The sequence below is a fragment of the Pseudophryne corroboree genome, chromosome 4 (genome assembly GCF_028390025.1).
Source record: "Pseudophryne corroboree isolate aPseCor3 chromosome 4, aPseCor3.hap2, whole genome shotgun sequence".
Classification (NCBI taxonomy): Eukaryota; Metazoa; Chordata; class Amphibia; order Anura; family Myobatrachidae; genus Pseudophryne; species Pseudophryne corroboree.
In genome coordinates, this window is record NC_086447.1 from 104,766,355 (window position 1) to 104,790,696 (window position 24,342).

Here is a 24,342-nt window from a genome sequence, read left to right on the forward strand (position 1 = left end):
AAGGATAATAATAATAATAATAATAATAATAATAATGCCGAGCTGCTACTTGGTCGGGTTCAAACACCTTTGCAAAGTTCTATAAGTTTGATACCCTGGCTGAGGAGGACCTCCTGTTGGCTCAATCGGTGCTGCAGAGTCATCCACACTCTCCCGCCCGTTTGGGAGCTTTGGTATAATCCCCATGGTCCTTACGGAGTCCCCAGCATCCTCTAGGACGTAAGAGAAAATAAGATTTTAAACCTACCGGTAAATCTTTTTCTCATAGTCCGTAGAGGATGCTGGGCGCCCGTCCCAAGTGCGGACTACTTCTGCAAGACTTGTATATAGTTTTGCTTACATAAGGGTTATGTTATAGTTTTCATCGGTCTTGGACTGATGCTATGTTGTTTTCATACTGTTAACTGGTTAGTATATCACAAGTTATACGGTGTGATTGGTGTGGCTGGTATGAATCTTGCCCTTGGATTAACAAAAATCCTTTCCTCGTACTGTCCGTCTTCTCTGGGCACAGTTTCTCTAACTGAGGTCTGGAGGAGGGGCATAGAGGGAGGAGCCAGTGCACACCCATACCTAAAGTCTTTCTTAAAGTGCCCATGTCTCCTGCGGAGCCCGTCTATCCCCATGGTCCTTACGGAGTCCTCAGCATCCTCTACGGACTACGAGAAAAAGATTTACAGGTAGGTTTAAAATCTTATTTTCTCATACGTCCTAGAGGATGCTGGGGACGACATCAAGACCATGGGGTCTACACCAAAGCTCCAGTACGGGCGGGATAGTGCGGATGACCCTGCAGCACCGATTGACCAAACTTTAGGTCCTCATCGGCCAAGGTGTCAAACTTGTAGAACTTGGCAAATGTGTTTGACCCTGACCAAGTAGCTGCTCGGCAAAGTTGTAATGCCTAGACCCCCAGGCAGCCGCCCAGGATGAGCCCACCTTCCTAGTGGAATGGGCCTTCACCGACTTCGGCAATGGCAATCCAGCCGTAGTATGAGCGTGCTGAATCGTACCTCTGATCCAACGTGCAATAGTCTGCTTGGAAGCAGGACACCTAATCTTGTTGGGAGCATACAGGACAAACAAGGACTCTGTTTTCCGTATTCGAGCTGTTCTAGCGACATAAATCTTCAAAGCCCTAACCACATCTAGAGACTTGGACAGTGAACGTGTCAGTAGCCACTGGCACTACAATAGGATGATTTATGTGGAAACCTGAAACCACCTTTGGAAGAAAATGTTGACGAGTTCTCAACTCTGCTCTATCTTCATGGAAGATCAGGTACTGGCTCTTGTGGGACAAGGCCCCTAATTCAGACACTCGCCGTGCGGATGCCAATGCCAAAAGCATCACCACTTTCCAAGTGAGAAACTTCAACTCTATCTCTTGTAGAGGCTCAAACCAATCTGATTGAAGGAACTGCAACACTACGTTAAGGTCCCATGGTGCCACTGGAGGCACAAATGGAGGCTGGATGTGCAGAACCCCTTTCACGAAGGTCTGAACCTCTGGAAGAGAGGCCAATTGTTTTTGGAAGAACACTGACGAAGCCGAAATCTGGACCTTGATCGACCCCAATCGGAGGCCCGCCTCCACACCAGCCTGCAGAAAATGGAGAAAACGTCCCAACTGAAACTCTGTAGGAGCCTTCTTGTATTCACACCAAGACACATTTTCTCCAAATACGGTGGTAATGTATCGACGTTACTCCTTTCCTGGCCTGAATAAGGGTGGGGATGACTTCCTTGGGAATACCCTTTTGGACTAGGATCCGGCGCTCAACAGCCATGCCGTCAAACGTAGCCGCGGTAAGTCTTGATACACGCACGGCCTCTGCTGCAGCAGCTCCTTGCGAAGAGGCAAGAGGCCGAGGATCTTCTATGAGCCACTCCTGAAGATCTGGGTACCAAGCTCTCTTTGGCCAGTCTGGGGCAATGAAGATTGCTCGAACCCTTGTTCTTCTTATGATCCTGAGAACTTTTGGGATCAGCGGACGTGGAGGGAAGACATATACTGACCGGAATACCCACTGGGTCACTAGCGCATGTACTGCTATCGCTTGTGGGTCTCTCGACGAGGAACAATATTTCTGAAGCTTCTTGTTGAGACGAGATGCCATCATGTCTACTTGAGAAACTCCCAAAAGACTTGTCACCTCTGCCAAGACTTCTTGGTGGAGGCCCCACTCTCCTGGATGGAGATCGTGTCTGCTGAGGAAGTCTGCTTCCCAGTTGTCTACTCCCGGAATGATAATTGCCGACAGAGCCTTTACATGTCTTTCTGCCCAGAGGAGTATCTTCGTCACCTCTGCCATTGCTGCTCTGCTTTTCGTTCTGCCCTGCCTGTTTATGTACGCGACTGCTGTTACATTGTCCGACTGGATCTGCACGGGATGATCTTGAAGAAGATGTACCGCTTGTTGAAAGCCGTTGTAAATGGCTCTCAATTCCAGCTCGTTTATGTGAAGGCAGGCTTCCAGACTTGACCATTTTCCTTGGAAGATTTCTCCCTGAGTGACAGCTCCCCAGCCTCGGAGACTTGCATCCGTGGTTACCAGGACCCAGTCCTGAATCCTGAACCTGCGTCCCTCTAGTAGGAGAGAACTGTGTAGCCACCACATGAGCGAAATCCTGGCTTTTAACGACAGGATTATCGCCAACAATCGAATGCACTGATGGATCGACACACTTGATGGTTTCAACATCTGTTTTACCATTTTCTGGATTTCCAGAGCCTTTTCCACCGGAAGAAATACTCTCTGAACTTCTATGTCCAGAATCATCCCGAGAAAAGACAATCTTGTCGTCTGTTCCAACTGTGACTTTGGATCATTTATGATCCAACCGTGTTGTTGGAGTATTGACAGGGAGAGTGTGATGTTTTGTAACAACTGCTCCCTGGATCTCGCCTTTATCAGGAGATCGTCTAGAAAAGGAATTATATTGACTCCTTTTTTGACGCAGGAGAACCATCATCTTGGTGAATACCTTCGGTGCCGTGGAGAGACCGAAAGGTAACGTCTGGAATTGGTAATGGCAATTCTGAACCGCGAATCTCAGATAAGCCTGGTGAGGAGGATAAATGGGAACATGCAGGTAAGCATCCTTTATGTCTACAGACACCATGTAGTCCCCCTCCTCCAGACTGGAAATCCCTGCCCTCAGTGATTCCATTTTTAACTTGAATCGAGATTCAGATTTTTTAGGTTTAGCATCGGTCTGACCGAGCCGTCCTGGCTTCGGAACTACAAAGAGGCTTGAATAAAACCCTTCCCCTTGTTGTGACAAAGGTACCAGGACTTTAACCTGATCCTAACATTTTTGGATTGCCGCTGTTGCCAGTTTCTCCGTCAGAAAGAGAAGCAGTAAGGTCGATTTGAAAAATCGGCATGGGGGAACGTCTTGAAACTCCAGTTTGTACCCCTTGGATACTATTTGCAACACCCAGGGATCCAGGCCAGATAGAATCCAATCCTGGCTGAAGAGTCTGAGACGTGCCCCCACCTGAGCGCCTCCCGCAAGGGAGTTCCAGCGTCATGCTGAAGATTTGGCAGAAGTAGGGGTAGACTTCTGCTCCTGGGATCCTGGAGCCGCTGTGGACTTCTTTCCCTTTCCCCTACCTGCAAAGAAAGGGGAACCTCTCTCTTTTTTGTATTTATTGGGTTGAAAGTACTGCATGTGCGGGTGATATGTCTTTTTTTGCCGGTGCAGGCGCAGAGGGCAAAAATGTCGACTTACCTGCGGTAGCCGCCGAGACTAACGCATCCAGTACATCGCCAAATAAGGCCTCACCTTTATATGGGAGAGCATCCAGATTTCTTTTGGAATCTGCATCCGCGTTCCACTGGCGAATCCACAACGCCCGCCAAGCCGATACTGCCATGGTAGCGGCTTGTGAACTCAAGAGCCCAATATCTTTCATCGCTTCTAGCATGTATGCGGCATCGTCTTTGATATTCCCTAACTTAAGGAGTATCTCGTCATCAATCGTGTCAATTTCTGTTGACATGCTTTCTGACCATTTTTCAATAGCGCGACTCACCCACGCGCAAGCAATTGTGGGCCTGAGCAGCGTACCATTGGCAACATAAATGGATTTTCTCTAACGTCCTAGTGGATGCTGGGAACTCCGTAAGGACCATGGGGAATAGCGGGCTCCGAAGGAGGCTGGGCACTCTAGAAAGATTTATGACTACCTGGTGTGCACTGGCTCCTCCCACTATGACCCTCCTCCAAGCCTCAGTTAGATCTTGTGCCCGGCCGAGGTTGGATGCACACTAGGGGCTCTCCTGAGCCCTTAGAAAGAAAGTATAGATTTAGGTTTTTTATTTTCAGCGAGACCTGCTGGCAACAGGCTCACTGCAGCGAGGGACTAAGGGGAGAAGAAGCGAACTCGCCTGCTTGCAGCCGGATTGGGCTTCTTAGGCTACTGGACACCATTAGCTCCAGAGGGATCGACCGCAGGCCCAGTCCTTGGTGTTCGGTCCCGGAGCCGCGCCGCCGCCCCCTTACAGAGCCAGAAGCAAGAAGAGGTCCGGAAAATCGGCGGCAGAAGACATCAGTCTTCACCAAGGTAGCGCACAGCACTGCAGCTGTGCGCCATTGCTCCTCATACACACTTCACACTCCGGTCACTGAGGGTGCAGGGCGCTGGGGGGGAGCGCCCTGAGAAGCAATAATAACACCTTGGCTGGCAAAAATACCACAATATATAGCCCCAGAGGCTATATATGTGGAAAATACCCCTGCCAGAATCCAGAAAAAAGCGGGAGAATAGTCCGCGGAAAAGGGGCGGAGCTATCTCCTGCAGCACACTGGCGCCATTTCTCCTTCACAGATCCGATGGAAGGAAGCTCCCTGGCTCTCCCCTGCAGTCTACACTACAGAACAGGGTTAAAACAGAGAGGGGGGGCACTAAATTTAGGCGCAGTATAAATTATATAAAAGCAGCTATAGGGGACATAACTCAGTTAGTCCCTGCATTATATAGCGCTCTGGTGTGTGCTGGCATACTCTCACTCTGTCCCCCCAAAGGGCTTTTGTGGGTCCTGTCCTCATTGGAGCATTCCTTGTGTGTGTGCGGTGTGTCGGTACGGCTGTGTCGACATGTTTGATGAGACTTATGTGGAGGCGGAGCAGATGCCGATAAATGAGATGTCGCCCCTGTGGGCCGACACCAGAGTGGATGGATAGGTGGAAGGTATTAACCGACAGTGTCAACTCCTTACATAAAAGGCTGGATGACGTAACAGCTATGGGACAGCCGGCTTCTCAGCCTGCGCCTGCCCAGGCGTCTCAAAGGCCATCAACGCTCCCTCAGATGGCAGACACAGATGTCGACACGGAGTCTGACTCCAGTGTCGACGAGGTTGAGACATGTACACAATCCACTAGGAACATCCGTTACATGATCCCGGCAATATAAAATGTGTTACACATTTCTGACATTAACCCAAGTACCACTAAAAACAAAGGGTTTTATGTGTGGGGAGAAAAAGCAGGCAGTGTTTTGTTCCCCCATCAAATGAGTGAATGAAGTGTGAAAAAGCGTGGGTTTCCCCGATAAGAAACTGGTAATTTCTAACAAGTTACTGATGGCGTACCCTTTCCCGCCAGAGGATAAGTTACGCTGGGAGATATCCCCTAGGGTGGATAAGGCGTTCACACGTTTGTCAAGGTGGCACTGCCGTCTTAGGATACGGCCACTTTGAAGGTACCTGCTGATAAATAGCAGGAGGCTATCCTGAAGTCTGTATTTACACACTCAGGTACTAGACTGAGACCTGCAGTCTGCTGCAGCGTGGTCTGTACCCCTTTCAAACAGGGATACTATTTTGCGAACATAAGACGTCGTCTTATATATGAGGAATGCACAGAGGAATATTTTGCCGGCTGGCATCCTGAATTATTGCAATGTCCATTCTGTCAGGAGGGTATTGGAGACCCGACACTGGACAGGTGATGCTGACTTTAAAAGGCACATAGAGCCTTCTAAGGGTGAGGAATTGGTTGGGGATGGTCTCTGGGACCTCGTATCCACAGCAACAGCTGGGATGAAAATATTTTACCTCAGGTTTCCTCACAGCCTAAGAAAAGCACTGTATTATCAGGTACAGTCCTTTCGGCTTCAAAAAAGCAGGCGGGTCAAACGAGGGAAGAGGAAAAAAGCTGCACCAGCAGCCAGTTCCCAGAATCAAAATTCTTCCCCTGCTTCCTCTGAGTACACCGCATGACGCGGGGGCTCCACAGGCGTAGCCAGGTACGGTGGGGGGCCGCCTCAAAAATTTCAGCGATCAGTGGGCTCGCTCACAGGTGGATCCCTGGATCCTTCAAGTAATATCTCAGGGGTACAAGCTGGAAGTCGAGGCGTCTCCCCCCCGCCGTTTACTCAAATCTGCCTTGCCGACAACTCCCTCAGGCAGGGAGGCTGTGCTAGAGGCAATTCACAAGCTGTATTCCCAGCAGGTGATAGTCAAGGTGCCCCTACTTCAACAAGGACGGGGTTACTATTCCACACTGTTTGTGGTACCGAAACCAGCCGGTTCGGTGAGACCCATTTTAAAATGGAAATCCTTGAACACTTACATAACAAAGTTCAAGATGGAATCGCTCAGGGCGGTTATTGCAAGCCTGGACGAGGGGGATTACATGGTATCCCTGGACATCAAGGATGCTTACCTGCATGTCCCTATTTACCTTCCTCACCAGGAGTACCTCAGATTGTGGTACAGGATTGCCATTACCAATTCCAGACACTACCGTTTGGACTGTCCACGGCACCGAGGGTGTTTACCAAGGTAATGGCAGAAATAATGATACTCCTTCATAAAAAGGGAGTTTTTATTTATCCCATACTTGGACGATCTCCTTATAAGGCAAGGTCCAGGGAGCAGTTACTGGTCGGAGTAGCACTATCTCAGGAGGTGCTACAACAGCATGGCTGGATTCTGAACATTCCTAAGTCACAGCTGGTTCCTTCCACTCGCTTACTGTTCCTGGGGATGATTTTGGACACAGAACAGAAAAAAGTGTTTCTCCCGCAGGAGAAAGCCAAGGAGCTGTCATCTCTAGTCAGAGACCTCCTAAAACCAAAAAGGGTATCGGTGCATCGTTGCACACGAGTCCTGGGAAAAATGGTGGCTTCATACGAAGCAATTCCATTCGGCAGGTTCCATGCGAGGACTTTCCAGTGGGACCTCTTGGATAAGTGGTCGGGATCGCATCTTCACATGCATCAAATGATAACCCTGTCTCCAAGGACCAGGGTGTCTCTACTGTGGTGGCTGCAGGGTGCTCATCTTCTAGAGGGCCGCAGTTTCGGCATACAGGACTGGGTCCTGGTGACCACGGATGCCAGCCTTCGAGGCTGGGGAGCAGTCACACAGGGAAGAAACTTACAGGGCCTATGGTCAAGTCAGGAGACTTCCCTACATATAAATTCTGGAACTGAGGGCCATTTACAATGCCCTAAGTCAGGCAAGACCCCTGCTTCAAAATCAGCCGGTACTGATACAGTCAGACAACCTCACGGCAGTCGCCCATGTGAACCGACAGGGCGGCACAAGAAGCAGGATGGCAATGGCAGAAGCCACAAGGATTCTCCGATGGGCGGAAAATCACGTACTAGCACTGTCAGTAGTGTTCATTCCGGAAGTGGACAACTGGGAAGCAGACTTCCTCAGCAGACACGACCTACACCCGGGAGAGTGGGGACTTCATCCAGAAGTCTTCCTGCTGTTGGTAAACCGTTGGGAAAGGCCACAGGTGGACATGATGGCGTCCCGCCTCAACAAAAAGCTAAAGAGATATTGCGCCAGGTCAAGGGACCCTCAGGCGATAGCTGTGGACGCTCTAGTGACACCGTGGGTGTACTAGTCGGTTTATGTGTTCCCTCCTCTGCCTCTCATACCAAAGGTACTGAGAATAATAAGATGGCGAGGAGTAAGAACGATACTCGTGGTTCCGGATTGGCCAAGAAGGGCTTGGTACCCGGAACTTCAGAAAATGATATCAGAGGACCCATGTCCTCTGCCGCTCAGACAGGAACTGCGTTAGCAGGGGCCCTGTCTGTTCCAAGACTTATCGCGGCTGCGTTTGACGGCATGGCGATTGAACGCCGGATCCTGAAGGAAAAGGGTATTCCGGAAGAAGTCATTCCTACGCTTATTAAAGCCAGGAAAGATGTTACAGCAAAGCATTATCACCGCATATAGCGGAAATATGTTGCATGGTGAGAGGCCAAAAAGGCCCCAACAGAGGAATTTCAACTAGGTCGATTTCTGCATTTCCTGCAAGCAGGAGTGAATATGGGCCTAAAACTAGGCTCCATTAAAGTACAGATCTCGGCTCTGTCGATTTTCTTTCAAAAAGAACTAGCTTCAGTACCTGAAGTTCAGACATTTGTGAAAGGAGTGCTGCATATTCAGCCCCCGTTTGTGCCTCCTGTGGCACCTTGGGATCTCAACGTGATGTTGAGTTTCTTAAAATCACATTGGTTTGAGCCACTAAAAACCGTGGATCTGAAATATCTCACGTGGAAAGTGGTCATGTTATTGGCCTTGGCTTCAGCCAGGCGAGTGTCAGAATTGGCGGCTTTATCATGTAAAAGCCCTTATCTGATTTTCCATATGGATAGGGCAGAATTGAGGACTCGTCCCCAATTTCTCCCTAAGGTGGTGTCAGCGTTTCACCTGAACCAGCCTATTGTGGTGCCGGCGGCTACTAGTGAATTGGAGGACTCCAAGTTGCTAGACGTTGTCAGGGCCCTGAAAATATATGTTTCCAGGACAGCTGGAGTCAGAAAATCTGACTCGCTGTTTATCCTGTATGCACCCAACAAGCTGGGTGCTCCTGCTTCTAAGCAGTCTATTGCTCGCTGGATTTGTAGTACAATTCAGCTTGCACATTCTGTGGCAGGCCTACCACAGCCACAATCTGTAAATGCCCATTCCACAAGGAAGGTGGGCTCATCTTGGGCGGCTGCCCGAGGGGTCTCGGCTTTACAACTTTGCCGAGCAGCTACTTGGTCAGGGGCAAACACGTTTGCAAAATTCTACAAATTTGATACCCTGGCTGAGGAGGACCTGGAGTTCTCTCATTCGGTGCTACAGAGTCATCCGCACTCTCCCGCCCGTTTGGGAGCTTTGGTATAATCCCCATGGTCCTTACGGAGTTCCCAGCATCCACTAGGACGTTAGAGAAAATAAGAATTTACTCACCGGTAATTCTATTTCTCGTAGTCCGTAGTGGATGCTGGGCGCCCATCCCAAGTGCGGATTGTCTGCAATACTTGTAAATAGTTATTGTTAACTAAAGGGTTATTGTTGAGCCATCTGTTGAGAGGCTCAGTTGTTTTCATACTGTCAAACTGGATATAGTATCACGAGTTGTACGGTGTGATTGGTGTGGCTGGTAAGAGTCTTACCCGGGATTCTAAATCCTTCCTTATTATGTCAGCTCGTCCGGGCACAGTGTCCTAACTGAGGCTTGGAGGAGGGTCATAGTGGGAGGAGCCAGTGCACACCAGGTAGTCATAAATCTTTCTAGAGTGCCCAGCCTCCTTCGGAGCCCGCTATTCCCCATGGTCCTTACGGAGTTCCCAGCATCCACTACGGACTACGAGAAATAGAATTACCGGTGAGTAAATTCTTATTTTAATGTAGTCTCCATTTTGCGGTCTGCTGGCTCCTTTAGTGAAGCCGTGCCAGGTGCAGGGAGAATTACCTTCTTTGTCAACCTGGACAGAGCACTGTCTAACACAGGGGGTGATTCACATTTTTTTCCCTGTCCTCCACCGGGAAAGGATAAGCTATCTGAATTCTCTTGGGAATACGAAATTTATTTTCGGGATTCACCCACATCCCTTCTAAGAGAGTATTAAGCTCGTGGGAAGGCGGGAAAGTGACCTTGGATTTATTTTCTTTATAGAAATAAGCCTTCTCTTGAGGTACAGGAGTGGCTTCCGTGACTTCCAGAACTTCCCTAATAGCTACAATCATATATTGTATATTTTTTACCAATTTATGATCTATTTCTCTGGAGTCACTATCGTCGACACAAGAATCAGTGTCCGTGTCGGTATCAGTATTCACAATATTCGCAAATGGTCTCTTATGTGACCCAGAGGGGTCGCCTGCAGATGGAAGAACAGAGCCCTGAAAAATCACATCCTCCACAGATTTTCTCCAGCACTCAGCATGAGATTCAGACTTATCTAATCTCCTATTGATATGATGCATACTATCACGCATTTCTTTCACCCATGCAGGCTCTTGGTGTGCCGGCAGCGCCACCACATTACAACTCTGTGTCCCTAAAATGCCTTCCTCCGGGGAGGAACTCCCTGCCTCAGACATGTCTTACACACGTGTACAACACACACTCACAGACACACTGGGACTTATAGGGGACAGACCCACAGTAAAATCTGTCAGAGGGACACAGTTTAGGAGCAGCCAGTTCACAACCCCAGCGCCAGTATCTAATGCCTGTGAACACAGAATGCCCACTGACATGCAGCGCTTTTTATACAGTAAAACACACTTGTAAAGCACCAAATTCGCTTGAGCCTCCCCCTGTTTTGCACCCTGATACTTGTAGTCAGAAGAGAAGGAGGACCAGCGATGTCTCTGCAGCCTGAGGAGAGAGAAAATAGCACTGAGCAGTGTGCTGGCTGCCTGAAGAAGAAGCTCCGCCCTTTTTACCTCAGAAACTTTTCATAATATTTATACTGGCGGGGGTAGGGCTGTGCTTGGGCATCTTATGCCCCCTTTTTGCCAGTTTATAGAGGTGTTTTTGCTGCCCAGGGTGCCCCCCCCCCCCCCTGCGCCCTGCACCCAGTGCCTGTGTGTGTGGGCAGCAATGGCGCGCTGCGCTCCCGCCAGCCACGCTGTACCTCAGCCGTCACTTTTCTTGATAGAAGATCTGTCTTCTTCTACTCACCTGTCTTCTGATTTCTGGCTCTGTGAGGGGGGTGACGGCATGCTGTGGGAGTGAGCATCTAGACACGGCTAGCGTTCAGTACCCTTCAGGAGCTAATGGTGTCCTGTCAGCCAGAAGCAGAGCCATGAAACTCTTCAGGAAGTTGGTTCCTACTTCTGCACCCTCAGTCCCACGAAGCAGGGAGACTGTTGCCAGCAGTTCTCCCTGAAAACAAAAAACCTAACATAAGTCTTTTCAGAGAAACTCAGTAGAGCTCCTCAGAGTGCATCCAGTCTGCCTGGGCACATTTCTAAAACTGAGGTCTGGAGGAGCAGCATAGAGAGAGGAGCCAGTTCACACCCATTGAAAAGTCTTAAGAGTGCCCATGGCTCCGGCGGAACCGTCTATACCCCATTGTCATGAAGTGGACCCCAGCATCCTCTAGGACTTATGAGAATTAATAATAATTTTATTTATGTTTCGCTTTTTTCCCCGCAGGACTCCAAGTTGCTTTACAGACAACAGTAACATGGTGGGCCGGATGTAATGGCAATGTAATTAAAACCGATCATTTGATCTCTTTTATCTAGGTGAAAATGCTGCTGAGTTGTTTGGTGAATGTGACGGGTCCTCTGAGTATTGCTGGCATGCACTGGTATTCAGGTACTAAAGGGTACGTGGAACCAGATTGCCCCTGTCTCGCCATATGTTTTGACAATGGAAGATGCCAGATAATGAGACACGAGAATGATGAAAGTAAGTAAAGAAGTCAGTAAGTAAAGTTTTATACTTTACTGTTTTCATGTGCATGTAAAAATAGGTGCGTATATATTTAGGTCAGGCGGCTGCATATCCTCCGGCCCCAGAAAAATAAATAAGCAGAACACAAATGGGATGTTGGTCACTCGTGAAAGGGTCAAAATTGTCAGGTTTCTATATGTTTATTAGATACACCTGCTCAGTAATGCAAATGTTTAATCAGCCAATCATGTGGCAGTAACTCAGTGCATAAAAAAATGCATACATGGTCAACAGGATCAGTTGTTCAGACTAAACACCAGAATAAAATGTGGCCTGAGTTACTTAAACTGTGAAATGATGGTTAGTGCCAGACAGGTTGGTTTAAGTATCTTATAAACTGGTGATGACCTGGGATTTTCACGCACAGTAGTGAATACGTGTAATCAGTGGCGGATCTTGCCACGGGCAAGCAGGACTTTTGCCCGGGGCGCCGCCTTCCGGAGGGCGCCGCACCATGGCAAGATCCGCCACTGTGCAGTGTGCGCCCCAGCAGTGTCCCCCCGCTGTGCCCCCCCTCCCGCTGTGAGAAGGCTACGCGTCTGGTTTCCCTTCGTGGCGCTGGTCCTCCCCCGCTATGAAGGGAATCAGACGCTAAGCGTCTAGTTTCCCTTCATGGAGAGGACCTTTGGTGTGCGGTGCGCGATGACGTCATCGCGCACCGCACATCATTGTGGCACAGACGCTAGGGGTCATAATTGACCTCTAGTGCCTATGCTGTGCTATGGGAGAGACGTCATGACTGACGTCTCTCCCATAGATCCGAGGAGAAGAGCGGCGCCGGTCTGCAGGGTCTGGAATCAGGAGCGGAGTATAGTAAGTATACTTTTTTTTTCTTCTTCCCTTTCAGCGGTGCTACAAATGGGGGCGTGACTGACCACGCCCCCATATTAAGCCACGCCCCTAACTTTTGCCCGGGGCGCCACAAGGGCAAGAACCGGCCCTGCGTGTAATAGCCTCTAGGGCTTACAGAGAATGGTGCACAAAACAAACGCATCCAGTTCTGTGGGAGACAACGACTTGTTAGAGAGAGAGATCAGATGAGAATGGCCAGACTGGACTCAATCATATGGGTACATTTACTAAGCAGTGATAAGAGTGGAGAAGTGATCCAGTGAAGAAGTTGCCCATGGCAACCAATCAGCACTGAAGTAACATCTATAATTTGCATACTATAACATTATACAGAGCTGCTGATTGGTTGATGGGGAAATTTCTCCACTGGCTCACGTCTCCGCTCTTATCACTACTTAGTAAATGTGCCCCATAATGTGTTACAACAGTGGTATACATAAGGACATCTTTGAACGCACAGCACTTACACAGAACCGGTATACGTTTAATTTGCCGTATGTTGGGATCCCGGAGGGTCAGGATACTGACGCCAGAATCCCGACAGCTGGCAATGCTGGCAGCCGGAATACCGGCGCCACAGGACAATTCCCACTAGTGACGGGTGTCCATAACACCCACAAAGTAGGAACTGAACCTGTGGCGATCAAAGCAAGCCACTGAGCCCGCATCGTAGCGAGTGCAGGGATCCCGCAAGGGGACTCTTTGCGCTCGCCCCGCTGCTGGCATAGTGGTGCCTGGGATGCCGCTGTCGGTATATTGACGGCCGGCTGCCGGGAAATCATGCTGAACCCCTTGAACCTTGAAGTAGTTGGACTACAACAGGGAACAGAGGCTACAGTCACTGAAGCTTTCTCTGCTAAACTTTTGGTCCATTTTTCCCGTGGTATGGAAAATGATTGCCAGCCACCATATAGATCATATGTCCCAGGGCAAATTATTAGTTGTCTGCTATGATGTCATTTTTTATTAACAAGATAAATAACATGAAGCATTTGATTGCACTGATGTCTAGGCCTTTTCTGGCCTTCTGTGTTGCAGACCCAGTGCTGATTGATACCGGTATGAATGTAGTGAGCGTTCAGTGGAATCACTGTGGGAGTGTGCTGGCCGTGGCTGGGTCCCAGAAAACCACCATTCAGGATAAAGATGTCAACATTGTGCAGTTCTACACCCCCTTTGGAGAGGTAATTCCTTGCACATTCTTATCTCTTCATTCATATGGTATGACTGACCTGCGGTCAAGGATGTAGCTACTATAGGTGCAGGCAATGCAGCTGCTATGAGGCCCAGAGCTGAGAGGGGCCCATCTTCCCGTCAACGTTACATTTGTTACTGTATATACATTTTTCGCCATTTGGTGGTATGTAGGGGTCCTTTTTAATTTTTCCTTTGGAGCCTGCAATATACTGTATCTAGGTATGCCCCTGGACCTGCTCATTGTAGTGCGGTATATAATGAACTGTAAGGCATTTCAATGTTATATAATATGCACCGGGGCTCTGTAATGAGGCAAAATATGAACGGGGAGCACTATGTCATAATGTGAATTGGGGGTACAGTGCGGCATAATGTGTACTGGCAGCTCTGAAATGTGACATACAGTACAGTACTGTAGAGTGAACTTATTCACTACTACAATTCGTAAGTGAAAGTAGGGCACTACTATGGGGCATAACATTAAATAAGGCTCTACTATGGTTCAGAAAATGAACTACAGTACTGTAGGACACTATTATAGGGCATAAAATTAACAACTGCTGCAGAGAAGTGTCTCTCTAGAAGCATTGAAATGGGGGCCCCTTCAAAATGTTGCTATGGGGCCCACAAATTTCTGGCTATGCCCCTGCCTGCGGTGCAGTATATGATGTTGTAAATAACTGAGATAATATTGTAAACTGGTCTAAGGTAAAGGATTGAATACCATGGCAGACCCAGAGGCATATCATTAGTGCAGGCTCCTAGGTCCTGGAGGGCCCTGATCTACACACCCTGCTTCCAAAATATACTTACTTCGTGCTGGCATTCAGGTCCCTCCTTCTCCACAGCGCCATCTTCCCAGTGCCATCTTCTGGAATATGGCACCGCACAGTGAAAGCAAAGACTTTTTCTCTTGTGTGCATTCTCCATCTTCCCAAATATTAGTGATGAGCGGATTCGGTTTTACTCGGTTTTACTCGGTTCTCAAAACCGAATCTTATTGGCTATCCAAAACACGTGACATCAGTGAGCCAATAAGATTCGGTTTTGAGAACCGAGTAAAACCGAATCCGCTCATCTCTACCAAATATCACTAGGAAGATGGCGCTGGGGAGGAGTAGGAACCCGCTTGCCAGCACAACTTAAGATGCGGGGCAGGGGGACTGTTGCTCAGAGTAGGGGGCACACGGTCCCCCTAATGCTTTAATATGCCTCTGTGCCGATCCCAGTAAACGCCTTTTAAAATCTACTGGTGTCTATCTTTCTGGAGTCTAGCTCTCCATGCTTGGGATGTGTTTGCCAGCATTTCAAACCAATACAGTTGGGTTCTAGAGTTCAGTGACTTGCTCCTAAATGTATTATTTGTTAAACTGTCACACAAGTGTAGCATATATACACTTTATGGGATTTGGAGGTCTGCTGAAAATTTGGACAAGTGTGTGTGCATGGGTTGGATGTAGAATCTGCCTCCAGGACTGTAGTAGGATTGTATAAACGGTCTGATCTGTTGAGTATTGGACAAGTGTGTAGTCTGCTTAACTTTGCCTGACATATCAGAGACTGACTCTGAGTCATGTAATGTGGGCGCTATCCGAGACACCTACAATGATTGTAAGTCTTATGCGACTATCCGTATTCTGAGTCGTACGCATCTATGCGCTCACAGTATCTCCAGCTGCTAGAACAGTCGTTATCACTGGTTATGACCATGCACCTACCCCACACTTTGCAGAAGATGCCACTGAAAATGGCGTGCACTCTGCATATGCAGAATAGGACCCGATTCTGGTTTTATGCCCATGGCACGCTTCTCTTACACATGGACGCCTAGTTGCCACCCAGTAACACCCATTCAGCTGTGGGTGAGATGCGTTCGACTCCAAATTGCGCTTGATAGCTGCAGGGCCAGATTTACAATGGGGCGGATGGAGCTCCAGCTCCAGGCCCCAGATAAAAATAGGCCCATCACCATAAAAGCATGATGAGGATTAACTGCCCAGCTGGTCACATGGTGCCATAAATCATAAGAATTGAAATTCTATTTCTAATTTCCTCACAAAGTGATGCAGCTTTTCTACATTTGCAGATTTTGGGACACATTGGGGCTTATAGTGTAGGGAGTGTACACGCCCATATGTCACTGGCCACACCCACAAAGCATTAGCCACACCTCTTCAACTTCTCACAATAGGCCCTTGATCATTTTCAGCCTCAGGCCAGAGTGGACCTTAATCCGGCTCTGTTTAGCTGAAGCACATGCACGGTTTGCTACAAATCACATCATATGGCCACATCCGTACAGAACTTGTGTGCGACTCAATGTCAGGCCTCCAGGGCCTACTGTCAGATCCTGGTTACACTGAATCTACTCATGCTGCTCGCAATAGGAGAGACGCAAAACAAGTTTGCATGGGTTTTAATGTGTAGTATTTTGCGAGTTAAAACATAAATATGGTCTGACTAGCAAACCTCGGTACTGTGTCTGGGCACAAAAATAAATATCCACAATTGTTTTTTCTCTTTGAAGCACCTGCGCACATTGAAGGTTCCAGGAAAACAAATGTCCGCCGTGTCCTGGGAAGGTGGAGGCTTAAGAATCGGACTAGCTGTAGATTCCTTCATATACTTTGCAAACATTCGACCAGATTACAAGGTGAGATGTGAGGGAGCATGTTCTACAGATGGTCCAGGAATATGTTATGGACAGATATGTTCTCATACACTATTGCTGCAGTTGCGCCAAACAGCCCTCCTCAGTGCGCCAGGCCCTACGTGACTCGGCTTATGCTGAGCATCCATTTCAGGTCTTTTTTGCTCGAATGTGCGTCATAGTCGCAATGCGATGCAACAAAACCGCTTCACGAGACTGCACTGATTGAATTGATATGCGACACTTGTATATCTTGTATATCTGAGCCTGAATCTGTATAAGAAGGGCTACGATGCGCGGCCTCCACTTTTTCTTACACCAAGTTCTGTTGTTCTTCATCTGTGACTTTGTATGGGTTTAAAACTAATTCCTGTGCCGTTAGAGTCGCAGCCCGGTGTCTCTGCGCTACATCTCATGGCGCTGCTAATTCGCGCTAGGCGTCTCATGCCATATGGGATACATCTGTAACTCTGCACAAAAGCAATGCATAACTCTTATACAGTATGTAGCGTTTTGTCTGACACCATTTCTACTACCAATCATTCGGATTAGACTTTATTGTACACACTCATAGCATTGAATTCAATGTATGAATCTATGTTGCATGTGCTGTGATTGTAAAGTGTGTGAGCTGTAATATGACATGAGAGAAAAGTCATTAATTACTATGTAGATACGTGTCTTAAACTGCACAGGAATTAGTCTTAGACATGTACAAAGTCGCAGATGACCGAAACCGAGTGTGAGAAAAAGCTGCAGCTGCTGCATTGTAGCACTTCATATACAGATTCAGGGCCTAATTCAGCATGGATCACAAAAGCAAGAAAAAATACCGGGTCAGGGGCAGTGTGAACGGGTTGCCGAGTCAGTGCATCCCGGGACCCGTTCACTACACAGGGAGAGGCGGCGCGAAGATGAGCTTATGGCATCCCAACTCGGCATATTGCCGGGTCAGGGAGCCTGTTGTTGGGGTCCAATGCCGGGTCCCATCCGGCAATTTTGCATATTAATTCCATTGTTCCAGTAACTTCCTATTTCCACCTTGCCCTTTGTACTGTCTGCGCGCTTCATGTCCGTCAGGGTGCTATGTGCGACATATTTCAGATACTGCATCGCTTACCCGGTACTATTGTTCTTCTGCCTGACAGTGGGGTTATTGCTCCAACACCGTTGTGTACGCCTACACAAGACCGGACCGTCCCGAGCATTGCGTCGTCTTCTGGGATACAAAGAACAATGAGAAATTTGTAAAATATGTCAAAAGCTTGATCTCCGTCACAACGTGTGGGGATTTCTGTATTCTGGCTACCAAAGCTGATGAAAACCACCCCCAGGTCTGTGTTTATCTTACTCTTCCTAATACTACACGTAGAGGTCATTAGTGTCACCTGATCTGTCACATGGTACCTGTATCATTACCGAGTGACAGTTTGAGTAGTTATGCATACAGTAAGCATGTGCTGTTCTACAGGTTATATGTGGTTTGAGAATTGTCCAGATTTTGCCCCCCAATGATTTAATACAGAGTTTCTCAAACTTTGTTATTATAGTCCAGGTTTTAAGGATATCTATGCTTGAGCAGATGGTTAAATCAAGTAAACTGAGGTACTAGTTAAGTCACTTTTGCTCAAACATGGATATCCTTAAAACCTGGCCTGTAATGGTGGCGTTTGGGAAACTGATTTAATGCAATGTTTATCATTTATATTTAAGCTCCTATACTGTGTACATGACTTTGGCTCCATTTCGTATACACAGATCAAATGTTTTATCTTTATAACTTCATTTACATTCTGGAGGAGAACTCCCAGGTCCTGTTTAATTAAACACACCGAGTATTACTTTGGATCAAGTGAAGCAAATATTTTATAGTTGCCTTAAGTAACATTTGTGCAAAACAAGTAGAATTTGTGCAAAACAAATAATTTTTCCAGCCGGGGAAAATGCATTACACTACAATGTGGGGAACATATTATATATATTTCGGAAAAGGCTAAGATTTACTGTAATGGTCAAAAACCAAAAATGATGTCCAGCAACTTTGGGGGCTACAGATATTATTATTTTTGGTGCAATAGTGATTTTTATCGAAATACTTCAATGTTTGAAAAACACAATATGTGTAATAATATTTGGCACATATAGGGGTATATTCAATTGCTGTCGAAAATGCCGTCTTGTCGGAAAGACGGCAGTTTTTGACTTTTTTAGGTTGGAAGGGGTTCCGACCTATTCTATCCCCGGCTTTTTTATCCAACACGTCTGGGAATCGACTTGTCGGAAAGCACGTGGATCGTCGGAATAGCTGCCAATCCGCGTGCTTCTGCCGGAAACGTGGCCAAATCCGACACGTTGGAGATGATGGTGCTGGGAGCAGCAGGGAGACTGGGGAGAGCAGCGGCTACAGCTGCGTAGCCGGATGATGGGGCACAGTTCTCCTGGCTCCAGCAAGTGAGGTCCTGCTTTCTGGAGCTGGGTGGACGCTGCCGTGAGGTCTGGCTCGGTGACACTTGGTTATGGAAAACCATGGTAAACATTTTGTTATAGGAGTTCACACATTTTAAATGCATGCAGTGTAGTGTAGCCGGAGGATGGGGCACCACTGCCGCTCACGGCAGCGTCCTACAGGCTCCAGCAAGGTCCCGCTTGCTGGAGCCGAGTGGACGCTGCTGTAGCCGTTGCCCTCCCCCGTCTCTCCGCTGCTCTCCCCCTCTCAGCACCTTCATCTCAATCAGACCTTTTTTAAAGTCGGATTGAGATGGTCATTGAATAGGTCCTGTCGGATCCATTCCGACAAATTCATGTCGGAATGGATCCGACTTGAATTGAATATCCCCCATAGATGTAAGTGTAATATTAGCGAGTGAACATCAGAAGGTGAAGCTTCTATGTGAATGTGGCCAGTGCTCTGCAAGGTACAGGTGTAGCTATGCTCATCATGCTGCAATGCATCTTGGTGCATGGTGTGCCAGGCCGCGACTAGTCGCAGCCGGAGATCGCTTCATTAATTCCTAATGGAGTGATTGCTGGCTGTGAATAGTCGGGGCAGCTGTGTTGCAGTAATATGAGCTTGGCTACATCTGTATGTAAAGCACAGTGCTGCGAGAGTGATATACTGCAGAGAGTGCATCACATAAATGTAGTTATTGTCATATTTGTGGAGCATTCATTCTGCATTTATGTAGTCGTTGGCATGTTGCGCTATTCATACATATTATCCGGCCAGCCCATGTAATGTATACATTTTCTGATGAGTGGTATAGACATGTGCTGTGTACAGGTCGCAGTGTTAGCCTGAGTTGGATGCCCTATTTCTCAGACTGTCCTTCGTCTCCCCTACAGGATGACAATGAAGCAGAAACTAACAGAGCTAAGGTACAGTCCCTACATTTTATATGCTTAATACAGCAATTCGTATACCGTTCTAGTATGGCTGCTCTGACATGAATATGACGATTGTGTTTTATTAATATTAATATGGGTGACCACCTCCGTTCCCCACATACCCACTCCTTAGAGAGAATTAAGATCCCACATCTCATTATAAGGCATGGGTCTTCAATCTGCAGCCCTCCAGCTGCTGTGGAACTACACATCCCAGCATGCCCTGCTTCAGTTTTAGCATACCTGAATAGCAAAACTGTGGCAGGGCATGCTGGGATGTGTAGTTTCACAGCAGCTGGAGGGCCACAGATTGAAAAGCCATGTTATCTGGTGTATACTGTAGCTGATTGGCTGTCATAGAATTCAGCTGGGAAGGTTACTACATTGTGTAATCTGATGTCATAACACACTATAGATACAGATCATGTAGAGAGAAGGCGGCCGGTAATGCCCATTAATGTGTACAGTAATTACATCCGGCTGTATCGGCCTCCGTCTGTCACAGGTGGGATCTGTCCTGCGACCAATATGTGGGTAGGCAGTGACAACACGGGAGATCAATCCTGCCCGTACTGTGTCACAGCCCATACGGAATGGGATGGAGGCCTTCTGCTGATCACGTGTACATACAGGATGGCCATGGCTTTATACCTGCATGCATGTAATCACATTACAGAGGGCAGATTGTTGCATACATGAGAGAGCGGTTTTACCACCAATTCCCCCATTACCAGGTCAAGTCCTCTGATCACACAATGATCACCTCTCCTTGCTACTACAATTACAGTGATAGCCTGGCAGTGCTGGGAGGGCAAAGCTAGCAGTACAGAAGCCTCGACTCTCTCAGGGGTAAATTTACTAAGGTGGGAGTTTTTTTAAAACTGGTGATGTTGCTCATAGCAACCAATCAGATTTTACTTAACATTTATCTAGCTGCTTCTAGAAGATAATAGATAGAATCTGATTGGTTGCTATGGGCAGCATCAGAAATTCTAAAAAAAATCCCACCTTAGTAAATTTACCCCTCAATGCCCAGCTTCCTGTTGGTGATGCTTAAAACCAACTAGCGTAGATTTGGGTGAAAGATATAACCATAGATTAATAAATTCCTATATTTTCAATATAGTAATATGGAGTTTATTTTAATAGGTTATTTTTGTCAGGGTGCAAATAGTTTTGGTTTTCCGGCACGTTTGCTGCTGCTTATGTGAGACTATAGGAATACTTGTGCCTACTAAGGGCATATGGCTGCCTGCCCTGTGGTCATTTAAGCCGCTCGGCACGCCAGTGTATACTGTATAACATGTTATCTCTCCACCAGTCCTCAGGGTAATCTCTCGGCAAACACAGGGATAATCAATCGATTCATTTATTTAAGGAATATTAGAAGAGGTTGAAGTAAAACCTCCAAGTGTTTCATTAAATATCATCTTTCCTTTCAATTTCTATAGCCAAAGGCAGACATGACGTTTCTTCCCCTGTAGTACTGCCCCAATGCCAGGTGTACTTGGACACATAGCAAGTATTCCTCATTAATTAGGCCAGCAAGTGTGTTACAAGGTTCTGACATTATTTTTGCCTCCGCTGGTCTACAGAAGCGGCTACCCTTGATGTTTTCACTCTTTAAGGGATCGTATGCACTGGTGTTGTAAAACGATGCCTTGTGCTTTGTTCTTTCCTATAATAGAGCATCTCAGTACCTCCCTGCAGCACAGTGTGCTGTTACTAATGATCGCCCCATTTCTTGTACTGAGCATCCATGCTCCGCAACGCTGCAGGCACCATGGAAGATGATGCAGAGTGATTTCTTAATCGAGTACAACTCGATCCGATTACATTGCTTTGTTTTGGACTTGCAGCGTTAAAGTGCATGTGCCAAGCATATAGAATGTGAGTGTGAGTCGTGATTGTAATGGCCATGTGTACGAGTCCTTCTGTTCCCTCATTCTATTCACTATAGGAACAATATATGCAGTATACACAATGTGTAGATCGGCACTCTTCTTAAATAAATTACAACCTGCTTCCAGTGCCTTCTGGACTGGGGTAGATACACTGTAAGTCAAACGAACAAGGCAGCGGCACTCAGAGGCGTTCAAATCCAAAGTGTAAAACAGTGTTTAATACAATCACAATCTCCTGGAGAGAGTGCCGATATATACATATATACTGTAAGCCAAACGAATAAGCAGCGGCACTCAGAGGCGTTCAAATCCAAAGTGTAAAACGGTGTTTAATACATCACAATCTCCAAGAGACTTGAAGAAGTCTGATGAGACGAAACGCGTTGGGTTTCCTGTACTGACCCCCTACTGATTTTAAAGCTAAGTCTGATCTCCTATCCATTTTATTTTATCTTCTTGTTAAATTCTTAATTGATTGATTTTTTAATACTCTCATATGTTTTACATTTTTTTTTATTGATATATCTCTCTAGCTTTTAACATTTTAGATGGTTAGTGTAATAACCTTTTTTAGCAACACTTGTCGCCGATACCCCTATCCCTCCATTCTCTATACGTTTTAGGCAGTACTATACCAGTATTGCAATTTTTAGGGTCTGGCTGACACCTTTTAGTAAGGTTATGTGTGCTTTTTAATAGTGATTTTAGTATTTGTATTTATACACTGAGATCTCATCTCACAAGTGGCGCTATACTACTCTTTTTGTGTGTGTGTGTATGTATGTATATATATATATATATATATTCATTACAGTTGATTACAGTCTTCTCTAGGCAGCCCCACTCTCCAGAGCACAGATAAGGGGATTTGGGCATTGCCACCTCTCAGAGCCCTTGCCCTTCCATCTTCTTGAGAGGTTTTCCTGCACTCTTCTCTCATCCTTACATTACTCACACAACCTGTGGGACCCACTTCACTTCGGCTTTCGTTTTCCAACTCTACACAAAGACTGTACTAAGGTGCTCCGTCATTTGATGACTGCTAAATGTAAAGGTCATTACTCCTTATGTTTCTCCTGGATGTTATTCTATCTGATTACACCCCTTGGTCTATTGTACACAATTACCACCACGCTCAGACTGTCCTCTGACACCTAGATGGACAGCACTGTGTGATTGGATCACATTTTACCCTTGCAATCTTGCACTTACCGTCTTGTATCAAACTGCTGTTGCCCAATAGACAGCAGGCTCAGGAACAGGTCCCTCTTACATAGGCTTACTATATCCCTTTAAACTGAGACACATATGAATTACACAGGTTCTGGGGCTGGACGATTTCAACAAATCTGCATATTTGTTAATAAAATGAATCATTTTAAATTATACAGAATCAGATTGATATAGCTATGTACATAATTTAATAATAAAACAAAATCTACAATTTGTGGGTAAAAAAACCCAAAGACATTACAGTGTTCTGAATGATGCTTAGGTCCGAATACAGTCGCAAACAGAATGCTAATGCGGCTATACGTACGTCCTATTGGGGATGACTCGCACCGCCCCACTTTTACCATAAACAAGAGCAGCTGTCGTCACTATCATGGCACTTACCTCTACCCCATTCCAGGTGCATGAGATCTGTCAGAATGCATGTGTAGGAATCGGTATAGTGAGTAACGCTGACTATGCCACCCTCCCGAATACACCCACGAGACTGGTCCCTTGAGTGCACTCATATTGTTGCCGCCCATTTAATGTCGGCAGCAGGACAGCTGATAATTGTTGCCATGTGCTGCCCGGAACGCATGTGCAGTAAGCGGATAATCGCTAGATACAGCCGCATACAGTATTGCGTACGACTCAAAACCAGGTCCAGCGTGCAGAAAACGTATTGTCTATCCCCGGGTTTTTGTTGTTACTTACTGTATGTTTATTATGTTTTGTTCCTAGTATGTGCTGGTGTTGTGCAATTCTATTGGAACTCCGTTGGATTCTAAATACATAGATTTGGGTAAGGTGTATCTGGTTTTCCATTAACGTATCTCATGACATTATCTGTAATACACCCCTTTCCCCTTCGCCTACTAACCCCCCCCCCCTTCCTTCCTTCCTCTCCCCTTTCCCTTCCCCCATCTCTTCCTTAAGGATTTGTAATTGGCAGCTGGTAGAATCAACCCCAAAGTAATATGCTTGATCTTGGTAATGGTACGAAGAAATGGAAGCCACGATATTTGCAGAAGGATGGCCAAACTGTAATCATTCAGTTCTAAATGATTTGATATTACCATTCTATTTCAGTTAGATTGATTTCACTTTAAAATGATGTTACTGTATGTGCAACACCGTTTATTAGTGGTCATTCCGAGTTGTTAGCTCGTTGCCGATTTTCGCTATACTGCGATTTGTTGCTAAATGCGCATGCGCATGGTACGCAGAGCGCATGCGCTAAGTTATTTAACACAAAACTTAGTAGATTTGCTGGTGTTCGTGCGGCGCTTTTCAGTCGCACTGCTGATCGGTGAATGATTGACAGGAAAGGGGCGTTTCTGGGTGGTAACTGAGCGTTTTCCGGGAGTGTGCTAAAAAACGCAGCCGTGTCAGGGAAAAACGTGGGAGTGTCTGGAGAAA

At 46.8% G+C, this 24,342-nt stretch overlaps 1 protein-coding gene across 2 annotated transcripts in view; it reads left to right on the top strand.

Annotated features, from left to right (window-relative positions):
* The window catches only part of WDR35 (WD repeat domain 35), a 270,202-nt gene that overhangs the window by 96,753 nt on the left and 149,107 nt on the right, over positions 1-24,342 (top strand). For both annotated transcript variants that reach the window (XM_063915331.1, XM_063915332.1), the window contains exons 7-12: positions 11,511-11,676; positions 13,612-13,757; positions 16,298-16,423; positions 17,569-17,754; positions 19,763-19,795; positions 23,665-23,725. In XM_063915331.1, the coding sequence (XP_063771401.1) occupies positions 11,511-11,676; positions 13,612-13,757; positions 16,298-16,423; positions 17,569-17,754; positions 19,763-19,795; positions 23,665-23,725 (718 nt within the window). The remainder of the gene's footprint in view (positions 1-11,510; positions 11,677-13,611; positions 13,758-16,297; positions 16,424-17,568; positions 17,755-19,762; positions 19,796-23,664; positions 23,726-24,342) is intronic.